The sequence below is a fragment of the Erythrolamprus reginae genome, chromosome 2 (genome assembly GCF_031021105.1).
Source record: "Erythrolamprus reginae isolate rEryReg1 chromosome 2, rEryReg1.hap1, whole genome shotgun sequence".
Lineage (NCBI taxonomy): Eukaryota > Metazoa > Chordata > Lepidosauria > Squamata > Dipsadidae > Erythrolamprus > Erythrolamprus reginae.
Genome location: NC_091951.1, coordinates 4734239 through 4755078, shown reverse-complemented (window position 1 = coordinate 4755078; position 20840 = coordinate 4734239). Strand labels below are relative to the sequence as shown.

The following is a 20840-nucleotide window of genomic DNA, read 5'->3' as shown; positions in this document are numbered from 1 at the left end:
GAACAATGGAGAGGCACACACTGCAAGATGTTTGAAGTCCAGTGTGAAGTTGCCACAGTCCATGGAATTTTTCGCTTCAACCAGATTAGTGCTGGTGTATATACAGAACTAGAGAACATAAACAAGGTTTTAAAAAATTTCAGTTTTCCTGATTGTGGCTTCCCTGACCCATCTCCCTCCCTTTCCGACTAACGTTCACAACATACAAATTGTATCTCCTAGAGCAGTGTTTTTCAACCAGTGTGCTGCAAGACATGGTCAGGTGTGCCGCGAAGCTCAGCTTCCGAGACCAGAAGCTGAACTTCCTTCTTCACAAATTCTTTTTTGCGCCTTCTTCACAGCAGGTGAGCTTTGGGGCCTGTCTGGAGGGCGCTGGCAGCAGCGGCACCAGGCAGTAGCCAAGGGGCAGCGGCTGCGAGCGGGAGCTCCAGGGTGGAGGCATCGGCAGCGCCCCACCCGGCTGGAACTTCCCTGGCGGCAGCGGCAGCAAGTGACCTTTGGGGCCCGGCGGGAGGACACCGGCAGTGGGAGCAGGAGAGCGCTGGCTGCAGCAACACTGGGCAGTAGCTGGGGGGTGACGGCTGCGAGCGGGAGCTCCAGGCTGGAGGCACCGGTAGCGCCCCGCCCAGCTGGAGCTTCCCTGGTGGCAGCAAGTGACCTTTAGGGCCCGGCGGGAAGGCACCGGCAGCGGGAGGGCGCCAGCAGCAGTGGCACCAGGCAGTAGCCGGGGGGAGGGTGGCGGCTGCGAGCGGGAGCTCCAGGGCATAGGCACACCGACGACGACGGCTGGACATGTTGCTGGACGCCGTACATGCTGGTGCTGCGGGGCTGGGACTGGCTCGCTGGCTGGGCCGGGATGGAGGTGCCAGCCCTGCACCCATGCCCAGCACAGCGCCAGCATGTACAGTGTCCAGCAGCACATCAGGGCTCTCACTCACAGTTGACTGTTGTGCCGCCACCCCCGGCTACTGCCCGATGCTGCTGTGGTGTACGACAGACAGAGAGAGAGAAAGAGAGGGGGGAAGGAAGAGAGAAAGAAAGAGGGATGGAGAGAAAGAAAGCAAGGAAGGGAGAAAGAGGGAGGGAGAGAGAAATAGAATGAAAGGGAGGAAGAGAGAGATATTTTTTTGTCCAAACTTTTTTTAGTGCTCCCCCCTCCGCTCAATGTGCCCCAGGATTTTGTAAATGTGAAAAATGTGCCGCGGCTCAAAAAAAGGTTGAAAATCATTTTCCTAGAGAGTTTTATGGTCCTCATCTTCTGACTGTCTGGCTGTTTCTGACAGGATTTAGGCCCTTTTCCTCCAATCTGCGGGGCCTTTAGAGTGGCTGTTCTTGAGGGAGGCAAGTTCAAATCCTCCAGAGGGATTTTCCCTCCATCTCCACAACCTGTCCCTGGAGAGGAAGATGGAAAAGCTGCCACTGATGTAGACTTTTTTTTTCTCCGACAGGGAGCCTTTCCTCCTACTCCCTTCCCCGCCTCCCAGATAACGCTCCTCTTTCCCGCCCTTTTCAGGTAATCCGGGCACTTTCTGCAGAGCCCACACCAGGGGGCGCTCGCAGCTTCAGCAGGAAACGGAACACGCGTCGGGCTTCCGCTCGTACAGTTGCTCAAGATGCTCGGAGGTGGAGGCGTGTCTGCCCTTCATGTTTTCTCCCTCGTTGTGAATGGGGTACGTGGCCTTTGCGGGAGGCTCAGGGGCTGCCGGGGGGGTCTGACTGGGACATGCGTCCCGACGTGACTGCCGAGTTACGTGAGTAGCGGCTCTGTCCTGCAAAGGAGTCCAGCGCTGGAAGGCTGCGTGGAGACGGGCCAAGTCTGCCTTCGGGGTTGGAGTCCAGGTTCCAGGTTCCCCTGCCGCCCTTCATGAAGGGGCCGGAGTGAGGGTGTAGAGGGGCAAGCGAAGGAGAGAGACGGGGTTGCTAGAAGGGAGGGGATGCTTCCCTCGCATTTCCTGCAGCGCCCTCTGCCGGGGAAGAGCGGCACACTGCACCGAAGTCCTCCTGCTGGCTCTGGGTGCAAGGAAGGATGCACGAAGATTGGAACCGGGATGGTGCTAAGCAGCCTTTCTCCACGACCTCAAAGGGGCTTTGCCCACAGAAAAGGCGTTGCAGGGACCGAGGCGCAGCATTCGCACAGATTTCTCAATCTTATTTGAAAGTCTGGGCTTTCAAGTCCACGCGTCTGAATTTGGCCATGTTTTTTATTTATTAATTGGACTTATAACCCTAACCACAACAACACAAGAACACACAACAGATTTAAACTTAATATTAACCGCTCCAAACTTGACTGTAAAAAATACGACTTCAGTAGCCGAGTTGTCGAAGCGTGGAACTCATTACCGGACTCCATAGTGTCATCCCCAAACCCCCAGCATTTTACCCCTAGATTATCTACATTTGACCTATCCAGACTCCTAAGAGGTCAGTAAGGGGCGAGTACAAGTGCACTAGAGTGCCTTCCGTCCCCTGTCCTATTGCTCTCCTATATCTCCTATTCCTTTCTTCTATTCCTATATCTCTTCTTCTATTCTTTCATTGACATGTTCTATTACTATACAGTACCTTCTTTTCTATTATTTCTTAGATATATTTTACTATGAGTATCTCCTCTATAACCTTCATCATGTATTTTACTATGTGTATATAGATATATACCCACTAAAACCCTCATTGTGTATTGGACTAAATAAATAAAATAAAATATGCCGACCCTCTCCGTGGGCTCGGAGGGTTTTAAGCTGACCAACTTTCTCATGGTGAGACTGATCAGCCAGTTGAAAACGTGTGATTGAGGCCAAGAAGCCGGAAAGGTATTTGTTGGGGTGGCACCATTCAGAAGATCAAATGAAGCTGGAAAACAGTTTATTCATCCAGGTGTTGATTCTTTATTTTATTTATTTATTCGACTTCTGTGCCACCCAATCCCAAAGGACTCAGGGCAGCTTACAGTAATGATACAAATAGATATAAAACAATAAGAAGAAGTTGAATATAATATCTAAAACTATAAAACCCCCACAATAAAAACCCTATTTGTTATAAAAACAGTCATAATCACATACATAGGCCACACAAATCCCAGCGACCAGTTAGGTCCCACAGTTCCCACAAAACAATGTCGTCTGGCAGGACCCAGGGGAAGAGTCTTCTCTGTGGCGGCCCCAACCCTCTGGAATCAACTCCCCCTGGAGATTAGGATTGCCCCCACCCTCCTTGCCTTTCGCAAACTCCTTAAAAGCCACCTCTGCCATCAGGCATGGGGAAATTGATTCCCCTGGGCCGTTTCCGCTTTACGTATGGTTTGTATGAGATGTATGATTGTTTTTTATATTCAGGGTTTTAAATTGTTTTAACCATTGGATTTGTACTGTTTTGTTGTTGTGAGCCGCTCCGAGTCTCCGGAGAGGGGCGGCATACAAATCTAATAAATAAACAAACAAACAAACAAACAAACAAACACCATTGATATAGTTTGGCCATGAAAGATGTACAATTCATGGCCCGCATGTATTGGAAGGTGGGTTGTTTAATTTGCATTGACATCCTTCAGTCTGGAAAGACCATGGTATCATGCTCTGGATTCCCCGGAGCAGGGATATGCAGAGTTGGCTCTTCTATGACATAGAAACATAGAAGACTGACGGCAGAAAAAGACCTCATGGTCCATCTAGTCTGCCCTTATACTATTTCCTGTATTTTATCTTACGATGGATCTATGTTTATCCCAGGCATGCTCAAATTCAGTTACTCTGGATTTACCAACCACGTCTGCTGGAAGTTTGTTCCAAGGATCTACTACTCTTTCAGTGAATTAATATTTTCTCACGTTGCTTTTGATCTTCCCCCAACTAACTTCAGATTGTGTCCCCTTGTTCTTGTGTTCACTTTCCTATTAAAAACACTTCCCTCTTGGACCTTATTTAACCCTTTAACATATTTAAATGTTTTGATCATGTCCCCCCTTTTCCTTCTGTCAATATCTTTTTGTAGGTGAGGTCTCCAGAACTAAACACAGTATTCCAAATGTGGTCTCACCAGCGCTCTGTATAAGGGGATCACAATCTCCCTATTTCTGCTTGTTATACCTCGAGCTATGCAGCCAAGCATCCTACTTGCTTTTCCTACTGCCCGACCACACTGCTCACCCATTTTGAGACTGTCAGAAATCACTACCTCTAAATCCTTCTCTTCTGAATTTTTTGCTAACACAGAACTGCCAATGCAATACTCAGATTGAGGATTCCTTTTCCCCAAGTGCATTATTTTACATTTGGAAACATTAAACTGCAGTTTCCATTGCTTTGACCATTTATCTAGTAAAGCTAAATCATTTACCATATTACAGACCTTTCCAGGAATATCAACCATATTGCACACTTTAGAGTCATCGGCAAATAGGCAAACCTTGCCTACCAAACCTTCCCCTATGTCACTCACAAACATATTAAAAAGAATAGGACCCAGAACAGACCCTGGGTGGACTTCAACACCCAGAATTCCTGAGCCAATCATGCTAGCTCAGGAATTCTGGGAGTTGAAGTCCACATGTCACAGAAGAGCCAAGTTTGCCTACCCCTGCAAAGTTGGCTCAAAGTACCCCTCCTCTTGAAAGTCTCAAGTGTTGGAGCTCTCACAACCTCCGCAGGCAACTTGTTCCACTGGTTGACCGATCTCACCATGAGAAAGTTGTCCCCTTGGTCAGCTTAAAAAAAAAAAAACACTGCAAATCCTTTACCAGTTTCTCATTCATGAGGATGAATAATGTCCTGTGCTTAAATTGACCAGCTTCTCATTCTTTCTGTCTTATTTTGTTTTCCATCTCAGATACAGAAACTAAACTCATTGCAACAACCTTCCTAACGTTTAACTCTTGAGTGAAGATCCTGGATAGCTTTTGTGATCAATACTGCAGCTCCAGGAATAGTCCTATGAAATTGAAAAGTCTTTGGAGTTTCACAACATTCATCAGAACTATCTGGAATTTCCTTACCTGATAGAAAGGATGCAGAAAGAAGCGTTAACAAGTGAGGAAAATGGAAAAGGCCCCTCAGGTGTTGAGCTTGGGAGCTGTGGGAAGGTCTGGGCAAGACCTGGGCAGAAGATCCTGGAGGAGATAAACATCATCCATTCAGAGATTGAGCCCCGCACCTTCAGAAACATCCAATACCAGGAGGCTGAAGGTCCCCGACGACTTTGCAGCCAGCTCTACAACTTTTATAGCCAATGGCTGGGGCTACAAAACCAGACTAAAGCTCAAATGTTGGACCTGGTTGTTCTGGAGAAGCTCCAGGCCCTTCTGTCCCCACCAATGAAGAGCTGGGTGCGGGAGTGTGGAGCAGAGACCAGCTGCCAAGCGGTGGCCCTGGCAGAAGGCTTCCTCCTGAGTCAGGCAGAGGAACAGAAGGAGCAAGTCGAATTGGAGGTGAGAGACCTTCACCTTGGAAGTCCAGAAGGGAATAAAGAATGTGTTTGAATTCTTCACCCCCTCCCTTTGATACTTCTCTGGTCTTCATAATATGTGATGTTCCTATGGTTCTTGCAGTATTTTGTTCCATTATCCATGTCCATTATCCAATCTTTGTTCCATTATCCATTCTAGGGGCCTAGGGGAAGAGCCTTCTCTGTGGCAGCCCCAGCCCTCTGGAATCAACTCCCCCTGGAGATTCGAACCACTCCCACCCTCCTCACCTTTCGCAAAAGCTTGAAGACCTATCTATGTCGCCAGCCATGGGGCAACTAATGTATCCCCCTTTCTGACCATTAAAGTTAACAGTGGGTATGATTGTATAGCAGCGGTCCCCAAACTACTGTCCGCGGGCCACATGCGGCCCACTGAGGCCATTTATCCGGCCCGCCGGTGAGTGACAAGAGCACAGGGAAAAGAGAGAGAGAAAGAAAGAAAAGGGAAAGAGAGGGAGGGAAGGAGAAGTGGAGAGGAATGAAGGAGGGAAGGAAGGAAGGAGAAATGGAGGGAACAAGGAAGGAAGAATGAAATGAATGGAGGGACAGAGGAAGGAAGGACTGTTTTGGGGTGGTGGTGTAATTTTTTTAAAATTTTTCTCTCAACATACATTCAAACAACACAGTGTTCCATCTAATTTTCCATGAATAAAATGCAGTATTTTGTTAGTAACTAATATCAATCATCAAAAAAGTTGCAAAAGTTTTTTTTTCTAATTTTGTCATCCAGTTACATTCATTTTCTTTTAATTAAATTCCCTCCTCAATGTTCCTTCAAAAAGTGCGACACCAATTATATTTCTAACTTATTAACCATTATGCCAAAGTGCTTCCTTCTTTCTTTATACATTTTTCATGAGCCAAGAAAACCTTGTATAGCCAATCAGATGTTAACAAAAGAAAATTAAAAACAAAACATAAACATATATGAATTTCAGACCTTCTCCCCCCTCTAAATAGTACATTCTCATTTTGTTTTTTACTTTAAAACAAGGTATGTACATTGTGCATAGGGATTTGTTCCTAGGGTTTTTTTATAGTCCGCCCCTCCAACAGTCCAAGGGACAGTGAACGGCTGGCCCCCTGTGTAAAAAGTTTGAGGACCCCTGTTGTATAGTATCGTTTGGTTTTAAGAAAATGGGTTTTAGCTACAGTTTTAATTATTAGATATGTTTCTGTATTGTTTTATAGTTGTTGTGAGCCACCATGAGTCTTCGGAGAGGGGCGGCATACAAATCTAATACATTTATTATTATTAAATTATTATTATACACTGGAAACAACCGTTCCTTTCTTGAACTTTCCAGGGTCATGAATAGAAACTAGGGCATTGAAGCTGTTTTTAGAGAACAAGAATCCAGTTCCGGTTTTGTGATATTTTTTTCTTTTCTCCTGCCTCCTATATCAAGTCTTTGTCTCTGCAGACCAGAGATCCTATGAGAAAGAGGAATCCATCACATCCTCCTCGGGAGCTGTGTTCCACAAGGGTCTATCATGAATCCACAAGTCAAGACATCTCAGATGGTAATCAAAAGTCCACCCATTCCCAAACATAGAAACATAGAAGTCTGACGGCAGAAAAAGACCTCATGGTCCATCTAGTCTGCCCTTATACTATTTTCTGTATTTTATCTTAGGATGGATATATGTTTATCCCAGGCATGCTTAAATTCAGTTACTGTGGATTTATCTACCATGTCTGCTGGAAGTTTGTTCCAAGGATCTACTACTCTTTCAGTCAAATAATATTTTCTCATGTTACTTTTGATATTTCCCCCAACTAACTTCAGATTGTGTCCCCTTGTTCTTGTGTTCACTTTCCTATTAAAAACACTTCCCTCCTGGACCTTATTTAACCCTTTAACATATTTAAATGTTTCGATCATGTCCCCCCTTTTCCTTCTGTCCTCCAGACCAGTGATTTTCAACCTTTTTTGAGCCGCGGCACATTTTTTACATTTAGGAAACCCTGGGGCACATTGAGCAGAGAGGGGGTGGCGGCTAAAAAAAGTTTGGACAAAAAAATCCTCTCTCTCTCTCTCTTCCTCCCCTTCACTCTATTTCTTTCTCCCTCCCTCTTTCTCTCCCTTCTTTCCTCTTTCTTTCTCTCTCTCTCCATCCCTCTTTCTTTCTCTTCCTTCCTTCCTCTCTTTTTTGCTCTCTTTCTCCCTACCTCCCTCTATGTCTTTCTCTCTCTCTCCTTCCCTCCCTCTCTTTCTCTCTCTCTCTTTCTTTCTCTCTTTCTCTTGCTTTCTCTCTCTCTCTTGTTCTCTTTCTAGCTCTCTCGCGCTCTTTCTCTCTTGCTTTCTTTCTCTCTCTCTCTTGCTTTCTTTCTCTCTTGCTTTCTCTCTCTCTTGCTTTCTTTCTCTCTTTTTTTCTCTCTCTTGCTTTTTTTCTCTCTGAGCTTCGCGGCACACCTGACCATGTCTCGCGGCACACTAGTGTGCCCCGGCACACTGGTTGAAAAACACTGCTCCAGACTATACAGATTGAGTTCATGAAGTCTTTCCTGATACGTTTTATGCTTCAGACCTTCCACCATTCTTGTAGCTTGTCTTTGGACCCGTTCAATTTTGTCAATATCTTTTTGTAGCTGAGGTCTCCAGAACTGAACACAGTATTATTCCAAATGTGGTCTCGCCAGTGCTCTATATAGCGGGATCATAATCTCCCTCTTCCTGCTTGTTATACCTCTAGCTATGCAGCCAAGCATCCTACTTGCTTTCCCTACCGCCTGACCGCGGAGAGATTCCAATTGTCTTTCCTTCTTTGTCTCTTCTCTTCTGTAGAATGCCTCCTATTTTATTAATTATCCATTTAAAATTTCTGACCCCTCTCACAGGGAAGAACAGAATGAATTGGACCCCTTTTTACGACGGTGCTGAAATTCTGGTTGAAGCTCCAAAAGTAAGAGAATGATAATAAACAATAAAATATTATTACTATACACAAGACCATTGGGTTAACAACTCTAGAAGCCTTTTTGGCGATATTGTTGCAGTGGGCTTTGGCACTTAGGTCATTCGATATTAGTATTCCAAGGTCTTTAACTGAGTGGGGTTTGGCTGTGAGATTTGGTTTATTCAGTTTATATATGAGGTTCGGATTCTACTACAAACACTGGGTGGATTGGAGTGAGTGATAGGTGGGAATTCCATGGCCCATACCTGTTGATTCTCTCCAGGTGCTGAAAGTCTTGTTGCATGGGGATAGATAGAGAGGTGGGCAGATAGACAGGCAAACCCAGATAAAATGTTTGATTGATTCTTTCTTTCACTGCTGATTTTTGTTTGGTTTCCTTCTCATTCAGGAAGGTCTTGTGTCCTTCGAGGAGGTGGCTGTGTCTTTCTCTGAAGAGGAATGGTCTCAGCTGGATCCTGACCAAAAAGCATTGTATCGAGAAGTCATGGTGGAAAATCATAGGAACGTGGCCTCTTTGGGTGAGAATATGCAAGAATTTTTTGTCAGAATAAAAACTTCAAATTTTGAAAAGAAAATAAAGAAGATAGTGTAAGGTTATTAATGAGTAAAAAAATTATAAAAATCAAAAACAGATAGAAAATAAAGTTATAGATAGATAGATGATAGATAGATGATAGATAGATAGATAGATAGATAGATAGATAGATAGATAGATAGATAGATAGATAGATAGATAGATTTTTATTGGCCAAGTGTGATTGGACACACAAGGAATTTGTCTTGGTGTATAGTTATATTTATATATATATAGTTATATTTCCCCCATCTTTCTAACCTTACATCAGTGTTTCCTCCTTTACACATCTCCCCCAAAATAAGGCCAAGCATTTACTTTGGGGTTCAAAAAATAGAAGACAGGATCTTATTTTCATGAAAACACGATAGTTTCAGATACATTTATACCCTTTTGAATATTTTTCATATTCCTTGGTTTGTGTAGAGGTTTTAGCAATTTCATATCCATCTCGTCTACACAACTGAGATTCAAATTCTTTATTTTATTTATTTATTTATTTATTTATTTATTTATTCGATTTTTATGCCGCCCTTCTCCTTAGACTCAGGGCGGCTTACAACATGTTAGCAATAGCACTTTTTTAACAGAGCCAGCATATTGCCCCCACAATCCGGGTCCTCATTTTACCCACCTCGGAAGGATGGAAGGCTGAGTCAACCTTGAGCCGGTGGTGAGATTTCAACCACTGACCTACAGATCTACAGTTAGCTTCAGTGGCCTGCAGTACAGCACTCTACCTGTTGCGCCACCTCGGCTCTTATGTTGTTTATGTTGTTCAACAATATTTGAGAACTACTGTATACTGTTTTTCCGTTCCTGACTTCATTTGGTATTTATAATAATAATTATGCAGGTAACCCTACACTACTAGTACACTATGTCTACAGCTCAAATTCTAACCACTTTCTATATTTATTTATTTATTTATTAAATTTGTATGCCGCCCCTCTCCGCAGACTCGGGGCGGCTCACAACAGTAACAGAAAACAATATATAATACAAATTCAATAATTAGAAACATACCATACATAAACAGTATAGGCCTGGGGAAGATATTTCAGTTCCCCCATGCCTGACGGCAGAGGTAGGTTTTAAGGAGTTTGCGGAAGGCAAGGAGGATGGGGGCAGTTCTAATCTCAGGGGGGAGGTGGTTCCAGAGGGTCGGGGCCGCCACAGAGAAGGCTCTTCCCCTGGGACCCGCCAAACGACATTGTTTAGTCGATGGGACCCGGAGAAGGCCAACTCTGTGGGACCTAATCGGTCGCTGGGATTTGTGCGGCAGAAGGCAGTCCCGGAGATATTCTGGTCCGATGCCATGAAGGGCTTTATAGGTCAAGACCAACACTTTGAATTGTGACCGGAAATATATGTTATCCATGATCTTCCCTTGCTTTCTTTTTTTCCTGAAAGCCATTAGAATGTTTTAGGGCACAGCCTGATATGTTTATATGTTTCATATTCTCAACGTGGCATCTGTAACATAGTTTTAAAGCCTAGATTGATCCTAACTTTATCGTACCACAAATATCCATGAAATCTAAAGCACTATCATGCCTTCCTACTTCAAAAATTTTCTTTATATGTGATCAACTCCCACTTCCTATACAAACCTCACAGCAGAATACAAAATCCAATTTCAAATTGGGAAACCAAATTTTTTTCCATTTCCTTAGAAATTTGGAGAATTTTATTTGTAATCCATGGTTTTTCTCTTGCCATACAAACATAAATGTATCTTCTGAAATGTTAATCGAGAAAGACCCAATCAAATTCTTGAAGTTTGAAGCAGTTTGTTTTTCATTATATTCAATCTTCCTATGCTTAGCTGTTTTAAAGTTATTTTCATTTTACTTTTCTTCTGAAGGTGATAATGGGGAAGAAGATGAAGATTCGAGAGAACTATTTGAAAGGATCAATCGCAAGTGCAGTATGAAGAACCCTACAATTCTAATAGAAGTGGAAAGCCATGGGAGAAACCAGTCAAATGATTGCAATCAGGAAAGTTCATCTTCTGTTCACGCATCAGTGGCCCAAAAAGGAAAAATAGAAAAGAAATACATTGGAAAATGTATGAAAGTATTAATAAACAAATTAGATGTAGACAAACACGATCAAATCCAAATCAAAGGAGATTATATCTGTAGAGACAATGGAAAAAACTATAAATGGAAGCTGCCTCTTCCTCATCAAAATGGGTCCCGCACAGGAGAGAAGACATATGAATCCACGGAGGGTGGAAGGACCTTGATTAAGAACATTCAACCTATTTACCATAAAAGGATCCACCGAGCAAAGAAAAGATATAAATGTATGCAGTGCGGTAAAGCTTTTCCTGAAAACGGTCAACTTACATGTCATAAGAGGGTGCACACAGGAGAGAAGCCGTATAAGTGCACGGAGTGTGGAAGGAGGTTCTCCCACAGTTCTTCTCTTAATCTTCATAAAAGGACCCACACAGGAGAGAAGCCTTATAAATGCACGGAGTGTGGAAAGAGTTTCTTTCATAGTAAGGCTCTTAAACTTCATAAAAGGACCCACACAGGAGAGAAGCCCTATAAATGCACGGAGTGTGGAAAGAGCTTCTCTAAAAGGAATTATTTTACTCATCATAAAAGGATCCACACAGGGGAGAAGCCTTATAAATGCACGGAGTGTGGAAAGAGCTTCGCTTTTAGTTCTTCTCTTAATTACCATTCTCAAATTCATACAGGGGAGAAGCCATATCAGTGCACAGAGTGTGGAAAGAGCTTCTATAAAAGTTCTTCTCTTACTGTTCATAAAAGGACCCACACAGGGGAGAAGCCATATAAATGCACGGAGTGTGGAAAGAGCTTCTATCGAAGTTCTTATCTCACTATTCATAAAATGAACCATGCAGGAGAGAAACCCTATCAATGCACGGAGTGTGGAAAGAGCTTCAACTACAGTAATTCTCTTACTTCCCATTACTGGGTCCATACAGGAGAGAAGCCCTATAAGTGCACAGAGTGTGGAAAGAGCTTTGTTCAAACTTCTTCTCTTACTGTTCATAAAAGGACCCACACAGGAGAGAGACCCTATAAATGCACGGAGTGTGGAAAGAGCTTCCGAAAGAGCGGTGATCTTAGTTCCCATAAAAAGATCCACACAGGAGAGAAGCCACATAAATGTATGGAGTGTGGAAAGAACTTTACTAAGAACAGTCAACTTATTTATCACAGTAGGGTCCATACAGGAGAGAAACCCTATAAATGCATGGAATGTGGAAAGGCCTATACTAATAACAGTCAACTTATTTATCATAGTAGGGTCCATACAGGGGAGAAGCCACATAAATGCATGGAGTGTGGAAAATGCTTTACTGTCAAAAGCAACCTTACCACCCATCAAAAAATACACTCGGGGGAGAAACCTTATAAATGCATGGAGTGTGGAAAGTGTTTTTCTACAAAGGCCTATCTTAATCACCATAAAAGGATCCACACAGGGGAGAAGCCTTATAAATGTATGGTGTGTGGAAAAAGTTTTATTATGAACAGTTATCTTAATTCTCATAAAAAGACCCACACAATGTAGAAACCTATAAGCTTCAAGAAGACCAACGGTTGCATTTCCATATACAGATACATTTGGGTGAGAACTTTTTTAAATGTTAAGTTTTAGTATTTGAAATACAGTGATCCCTCGATTTTCGCGGGGGTTGTGTTCCCAGACTGCCCGCGAAAGTCGAATTTCCGCGAAGTAGAGATGCGGAAGTAAAAACATCATTTTTGGCTATGGAGAGCCAAAAAGTACCCCCTGCGCACCCTTTTCCAAGGCCGCGCAAGGAGCCGGGCTTGAAGTTGGGGGCGGGGAGTGACGAAAGTGCGAAGGCCAACGAAGATTGTTTTGAATGTCGGCTGCCCCTGCCCCCCCAGCGCCTCCGGCCCCCTCGCCGCTACCCCCCACCCGCCCGATCCACCCCTCTCACCGGCTTTCTTGGGGTGTGGGTCCTCCTGCAGCAGTGCTGGCGGCTACGGCTTCTCGTCCTCATTCTGCCGCTAGCCACTCTGAGCGCTTTGAGAATGCCCGGCCGGCCCCTCTCGCAGTCCCTTAGCTGAGAGCGCTTTCGTCCCAGCTGTCAGCGAGGGGGCTGCAGGAGAGGCAGGGCAGGCGTTCTCACAGAGAGAGAGCAACAGACAGAGCGAGATAGAAAGGAGAGAGGGAGAGATAAAGTGAGAAAGAGAGCAAGGGGGGAGAGTGGAAGGTAGAGAGAGAGAAATGATAGAAAAGGGAGAAAAAAGAGATGGGAAAATGATTGAGGCAGAGAATGACAGGAAAGAGAGAGAAAGAGAGAGAGAGAAGTGACTTGATTGAAAGCATACAGTATGGTAAAAGCACTTAAATAATAACAGAGAGAAAAACCCCCCAGCCCTCACCTGTTTTTGGAAATGGTTCAAGAGTTCACACATACACACACACACAGAGGCAGGGGGTGAGATTTATTTACGTTTTCATTCATTCATTCTTCTATGTCGCTCAGTCCCAACACTTTAAACCCATAAATTACCATTTCCCATTCCCTTAATTACCATTTCTTTTTCCCATTACAGTACCTGTACTACTCACCATTGAATAAGACACTTAGTCATCCTGATATTTATAAACATAATTATTTATTAACATTTTGTTTGGTTTTTTATTTGCAAAAATTATTAACATAACTAAGGATCTTCAATAACTAAGGATCTTCTTCAATCACCATTTCATTGGACACTTCTGCAATCGACGCTGAAGGTGATGGCATGACAGACCTCTTGGTTTTCGTGATGAACATAGTTATGGCTAGTTGTGGGCGCAGTTTCTTTTTCTGGGCTAACATGGCTCTGTATGGTGCAACGATTTCAAGGGAGGCCTTAAAGTGTATAGAGCGAGTCATGTTGGGATCCCAAAGTTCCACAATCTGTTGGAGATGTGCAGTACTTCTGTGCACTTCTGCAAGCCGTTCAAGCGTTAGGCCAACTTCTTCTTCCTCAGTTTGTTCAGCTTCCTCCTCTTCCTCTTCTTCACTCGCTGACCTGGTCAGCTCCTCCAGATCTTTATCTGTCAGTGGTAGGCCATGCCCATCAAGCAACCCATGGACTTCATCGGGTGTCATGTCACTGAAGCCTTCTCCACCCAGTACCTGTGCCAGCTTCACAGATTTCTGGACTGCAGCATGTTGAATTTCTTTGGGAGCAAATCCCTTGTAATCATGCACCACTTCTGGCCGCAATTTCTTCCAGCAGGCATTCATTGTCTGTGTCTTCATATCCATTAAGGCATTCTGAATGTTCTTCAGACACGATGCGATCGTGTACTGACGCCAGTAGCCCTTCAATGTGAAGTTTTCATCAGCGTCCATTGCTTCCACGAGGCTTCCAAGGGAATTGCGCGTGTACAGTGCCTTAAATGCGCGGATAACACCTTGATCCATCGGCTGGATAAGCAATGTGGTGTTTGGTGGCAAGAATTCAACTTGTATCCCATCAGGTTCATGTGCCAGATCATCATGGCCTCCAGCATTGTCCATTAGGAGAAGCACTTTGAAATTGAGTCCTTTGCCAGCCAAATAATCCTTCACCTGTGGGATGAAGCACTGATGAAACCAGTCCCACGTGAGGGCTTTTGTAATCCATGCCTTAGGATTATGCATCCAGTACACTGGCAATGCATTCTTATTTCTGTTCTTTAGGGCTCTTGGATTTCGGGACTTATAAATGAGCCCTGTCTTGATCATGAAGCTGGCTGCATTTCCATACATGATCGAAGTTACCCGATCTTGAAACCAGGGGCTTTGGCTTCGTCTTGCATTAAGAAAGTGCGCGATGGCATCCTCTTCCAGCACAGGCCTGTTTTGTCCATGTTGAACCCGTTCTGGGAGGTAGGCCCCTTCTTCAATTATCTCTTTAAACGTGCCATGGACGTACTGCTCGGCTGCACCTGTATCCGCTGAGGCAGCTTCTCCGTGCAATGACACACTCCTCAGGCCATAGCGCCGTTGAAATTTATCAAACCATCCTTTACTTGCTGTGAATGTGGATGGGGTCAGAGAAGCAGTGGATGTTGATGGCTGGGGGTCTTCTAAGTCATCAGCACCTTCATCAACATCTTCTTTTCCAGCGGCATTGCCTCCTTCTTTGTTCGCCAGACGGGTGTAGAGTTGTTGTGCCTTTGTCTGTATCGTATTGGTATCCAATGCAATGCTCTTCTTACGGCAGTCTTGTACCCACAAGGACAAAGCAGCTTCCATTTTTATAAGCCGTTTATTTCTAGGCATCATCATACTTTTTGCTGCCTTGTTGAATGTTATCACAGCTGTTTGCCTTATCTTCTTTTCATCTTTCTGAATGTATCGCACACTCGATTCGTTGATTCCATAATGCTGCCCAATATCTGCATATGAGCGACCCCCTTTTAGCATATCCAAAAGTTCAATCTTCTCCTTAATTGTCAACATCTTCCTGCTCTTTTTACTGTCACAGCCTCTGCTCCGCGTGCAACGTTTAAGAGGCATGTTGGGTATGTCTTCAAATAAGTTTTAATAGTTGTAAAAGTACTAATCCACGCCGGGATAACACCACTGATTGGCTGAGATTTCGGGCCATCAGCAATGACGGGTAAAATTTTTGCAGTGTAAACACTGATTGGCCGAGATTTTGGCCAATCAGCAATGGCAGAGAAAAGTTTTTTTTTAAATGTTTTTAAATTTTTTTTACAAATGTGACATACAAGACAAAAAAAACATACATAAAAACTTATATATACAACATTTGGGAAATTAAAAGTTTCCCCACTTTTTGGGGGGGGGATATTTCATCAGAGAATAACGCTTTTACATAATTTTGAATTCTTTTTTTTGACGTGTTGCTTTGCATAAATTTTTATTTATTTATTTCTTTTAGCCAATCATAAAATTTTGCCCATGTTTTATAGTAATCTGATTCTTCTTTTCCCTCTAATCTTTTGGATAGCCTGTCCATCTCCGCACAGTCTAGTATTTTTTAAATTATTATGTTTTCTTCCGGTATTTTATCTGTTTTCCACTGTTGGGCATATACTATTCTGGCAGCTGTTAGTATATGTATAACTAGATATCTTACCTCTTTTTCTATTTTTTAATTAAAAATACCCAATAAATATAATTCTGGGTTTTTTTCGATTTCTTCAGATGAAAGTTTGGTGATGACGTATGACCGTGGTATAGCCGTTTCACGAAGTTTGAACCCGCAAAAATCGAGGGATCACTGTATATGCATTTCCTAATAACATTTACTGAATTATGAGAAGGGTTTTGATGCCCATTGTGTTTTTTCCTTCTTGCTTATCCTATTTTCAACTGGATCATAAAAAAACCCCAATGTGGAAAAACCCAATCAAAGAAACAAAAGACCCAAAACAATAGTTTTTGCCTGAAGATTCAGAGGTTTATTTCACTAATAAATTGGAACACATTCATAACATCATTTAAATCGATAACCCATTATTTAAATCAATAATCCACTGTCAATCCAGTGACATAGGTCCAGCAAGGACAGCTATAGGCCAGTGGCCATGAGCTGATCTTGAGCTCTATTGTTTATACCTCTTTTGTAACAACACTTTCCTACAACATTTCATAAACCGTATGCTTGTTCTTTCCTCATGATCATCAGTTTGTACAGTTTGGTGCTGCAACCCAACAGGACCGACACAGACTTCAGAGGATAATCAGAACTGCAGAAAAAACAATTGCTGCCAACCTGCCTTCCATTGAGGACCTGTATACTGCACGAGTCAAAAAGAGTGCAGGGAAAATATTGACTGACCCTTCGCATCCTGGATATAAACTGTTTCAACTCCTACCCTCAAAACGTCGCTACAGAGCACTGCACACCAAGACAACTAGACCCAAGAACAGTTTAAATTCAGTTACTGTGGATTTACCAACTACGTCTGCTGGACGTTTGTTCCAAGGATCTACTACTCTTTCAGTCAAATAATATTTTCTCATGTTGCTTTTGATCTTTTCCCCAACTAACTTCAGATTGTGTCCCCTTGTTCTTGTGTTCACTTTCCTATTAAAAACACTCCCCTCCTGGACCTTATTTAACCCTTTAACATATTTAAATGTTTTGATCATGTCCCCCCTTTTCCTTCTGTCCTCCAGACTATACAGATTGAGCTCATTAAGTCTTTCCTGATACGTTTTATGCTTAAGACCTTCCACCATTCTTGTAGTCCGTCTTTGGACCCGTTCAATTTTGTCAATATCTTTTTGTAGGTGAGGTCTCCAGAACTGAACACAGTACTCCAAATGTGGTCTCACCAGCACTCTATATAGCAGAATCATAATCTCCCTCTTGCTGCTTGTTATACCTCTAGCTATGCAGCCAAGCATCCTACTTGCTTTCCCTACCGCCTGACTGCACCGTTCACCCATTTTGAGACTGTTAGAAATCACTACCCCTAAATCCTTCTCTTCTGAAGCTTTTGCTAACACAGAACTGCCAATACAATACTCAGATTGAGGATTCCTTTTTCCCAAGTGCATTATTTTACATTTGGAAACATTAAACTGCAGTTTCCATTGCTTTGACCATTTATCTAGTAAAGCTAAGTCATTTATCATATTACAGACGCCTCCAGGAATATCAACCCTATTGCACACTTTAGAGTCATCGGCAAATAGGCAAACCTTCCCCTATGTCACTCACAAACATATTAAAAAGAATAGGACTCAGAACAGACCCTTGTGGCACACCGCTTGTAACCTGTCTCTGCTCAGAATACTCACCATTAACAATAACTCTCTGATGTCTACGCTTCAGCCAGCTGCAAATGCATTAAACTATCCAGGGATTAAGTCCAATCTTCACTAATTTATATATCAGCTCTTTATGTGGAACCATATCAAAGGCTTTGCTGAAGTCCAGATAGGCAATATCCACGGCACCACCTTGATCCAACACCTTTGTGACATAGTGAAAGAAATCAATGAGATTAGTCTGACATGATTTGCCTTCAGTAAAGCCATGCTGATTTGGGTCCAATAAATTATTGTTTTTTAGGTGCTGATTTATCCGCTTTTTGAGTAGAATCTCCATCATTTTAACTATAACTGATGTCAAGCTAACTGGCCTGTAGTTACCAGCTTCTTCACTACTGGATAGAGAAGTAGACTGGGGTGTGGCCAATTAGTTCCCAGTCTTCTGACTGGGGAATTCTGGGAGTTGAAGTCCAAATATCTTCAAGTTGCCAAGGTTGGGAAACACTGCTCAACTGAAATAGAACTTCAAGTTGCTTTGAGCAAATGAGCCCTGTACTGTGTGTTTGTCTGTGTCTGGTGCAAAATATGGGACCGACTTCCATCAAGAATTTTGAAAAGCCAATAAATGCATTTCCCGTTTCTTCCTCATTCCAAAAAAGTTCCTTAAACCAGACATCATGAACAAACCATGCAGGAAATGATCCTGAATAGGGATGCCCTATGTCCATTTTTCAAGTTTCACACAACCTGCCTGGCCCCCACAGCAGGGCAGTGAAGGAGGCAGCTGGAGAGGCCGCCCCGTTTCTCTCCCACTCCAGTGAAAGGGCGGCTGCTGAGAATCGGGCCCTCTGGGAGCCTGGTGCGAATCCTGCCTCACCCTCGCCCGATTTCTCTCCTCTTCTGCTAGGCCTCAGCAAGACCGAACCCCCCCCCCCCTCTCCACTCGGGCTCTTTCCCGGAAACGGGGCGGGAAGGGACCCCCGTTTCTTCTCCTGCATGGAGAGGGCGGCTGGTGAACATGGGATTCGGGGTTGAAAGGAGGAAGGCCGGGCGCGGGTCTTTCCCTCCTCCAGCTCCCATTGTATGGGAAGAGCCCCTCACCCGGGGCACGTCTGTATCTTTCCCCGCCAGACTCCCCAGCGGTTAACGACAGCGAGTGCAAGGTCCTAGAGCGGCAAGCGTTTGTGACGTCAAGCCTCCTCGGGCAAACTAGTTGTGATCTTCGCCCCTCAGTAGACCAATGGCAAAGCACCTGGTCTTTTCGGCTCTTAGCGGAGGGCGCCATCTGGAGGAGTCTGTGTAAGGCGTCCAGATTCCCCAAAAGGGCGGGAAAGGGGAGAGCGCCTGAGGGGAAGAGAGGGCAGGGATGCCGGCATGGAAATAGGAGGGAAGACCCCTCTCAATGGCCTCCCTGTCCAATAAAGTCTTGGTGTCCTCCTCAGAGGCTATAGTTTCTCCATCTTCTTCTTCCTGTGTAGGAATCTTCTGTGGAGATAGGGAACAATCTCTCCGGAGGATTGGAACTCCCTCCCCTCAAGAATAGCCGCCCTGAAGGCTCCACAGAGGATCCAAATTCTGTCAGAAATGGCCAGGTGGTCAGAAGACAAGGAGCAGGAGCCTCTGTTGGAAACACAACTTGTGTCTTGTAATTGTTGGGAACCCCAGACTGAAGTAGAGGAAGATAAGACACAGGGAGGGAAACCACAATCAGGGAAAATTGAAATTTGTGTCTTTAAATTAAATATATACAGTTGCCCTTCTCAATTGCTTGGTTTTGGATGCCTAAGAATAATTGGAAACATTGAGTGACAGCTTGTGACAAAGGAAATAATGCTGAAGAAAAGGAAATACTTAAAAAAAAACCCCAGTTAAAAATGGAGAAAAAGCTAAAGCTCATGGGTGTACTAGAAATTTTTACCTCACAGCAAGGTTCCCTGGTGGAGAAATGAAAAGAGGGGGAAATTGTGTTTGTTCTCTATGAACGGACAAAAAGGTGGAATTACAAAATGAAGAAAAATAGTGAAAATAAAATATAATTTTGCACCACTTCCCCAAGCACCATATAGCCTCTGCTTTTTCTCAAAGGGCTGTGAACTTTCCAACCTCACAAAGAGGTATTCATCTTCCCACTCAGTGATTGTTCATAAGCATTCACACCGATGTTCCACCTGTCTAACCAGAGCCACAGCTGTTGCGGTCCAGAGGCAGTTACACTCACACCTAGACAAATACTGAATAGCTGGGTGTGTAACCTTAAAACTCAAAGAGCCATTTAGACCAATTTCCCACAGAAAATACAGTGCCAGGAGCCACAAAACCTGGATGGGTGTGGCCAACTTAATGTCACTTGCTCCAGTGAAGGGCTGCCCATCACTGTTGTGGTTAGCTCTGGCCCAGCTCCTGCCCCAAGGACTGTGGATGTGGGGGAGACATCCACATGCTGCAGGTCTGTTTTGCCCCCCGCCCCCGGTGGAATCTGCTGATGAAGGCTCCTCTGACCAAGAAGACATGAGTGACAGGGAGGAGGAGAGTGTGGCAGACAGCTCAGAAGGAGATCAATTATCTAGCTCCTCCTTGGATTCAGAAGAGTTAATGATACAGCCACGCATGCGGAGAGCGATGCATAGGCAACAACAACCGAGAGATTATTATCAAAGAAAATGAGGCCACCTGTGGTTGGGTGGGGCTGTGGTCATTAGTGAGGCTGCTATAAATAGCAGCCTGTGGGTTTGGCCATTGTGGAGGATTATCTGATTGTTGTGTTTCGTGACTGCTTTGCTGACTTTGATCTTTGTGTGCTGATTTTTCCCCACTTTGAAACTAAACCAGCGCAAAGTGTGTTTCACTTTGTGAAAGAAGGAGGACTGTGAATTGCCTCACAGCTGCAAGCTAAGCATCACAGAACTGATAAGGGACTTGTACAAATTACCAGTTTGTTTGGAGACCAGTGCTCTTTGCTATACCAAAAGAGGGCTTGGTTTAAGTGACTTTTCATTATAAAGAACATTGTTTTGAATTTTCAAACGTGTATGTGTGTCTGAAATTTGTACCTGTGAATTTTTGGGAGGAGTCTACCAGAGAGCCCGACAGAACACTCTATGCTGATGTGTATGTAACAAATCTCACATAAAT

The 20840-nt window shown here is 43.8% G+C and overlaps 1 protein-coding gene across 2 annotated transcripts; it reads left to right on the top strand.

Moving 5' to 3' along the window:
• The first annotated feature begins 1524 nt into the window (after nt 1-1524).
• LOC139162895 (zinc finger protein 85-like) lies at nt 1525-17134 on the top strand. Of its 2 annotated transcripts, none has more exons than XM_070743796.1 (6): nt 1525-1670; nt 4828-5425; nt 6888-6987; nt 8306-8370; nt 8774-8903; nt 10827-17134. In XM_070743796.1, the coding sequence occupies exons 2-6, from the start codon at nt 5006-5008 to the stop codon at nt 12515-12517; spliced, it is 2406 nt and encodes an 801-aa protein (XP_070599897.1). In that variant the 5' UTR covers nt 1525-1670; nt 4828-5005; the 3' UTR covers nt 12518-17134. The 2 variants fall into 2 exon arrangements, with proteins under 2 accessions (XP_070599897.1, XP_070599896.1); XM_070743795.1 differs by having other exon boundaries at nt 6873-6987.
• The last annotated feature ends 3706 nt before the right edge of the window (nt 17135-20840 follow it).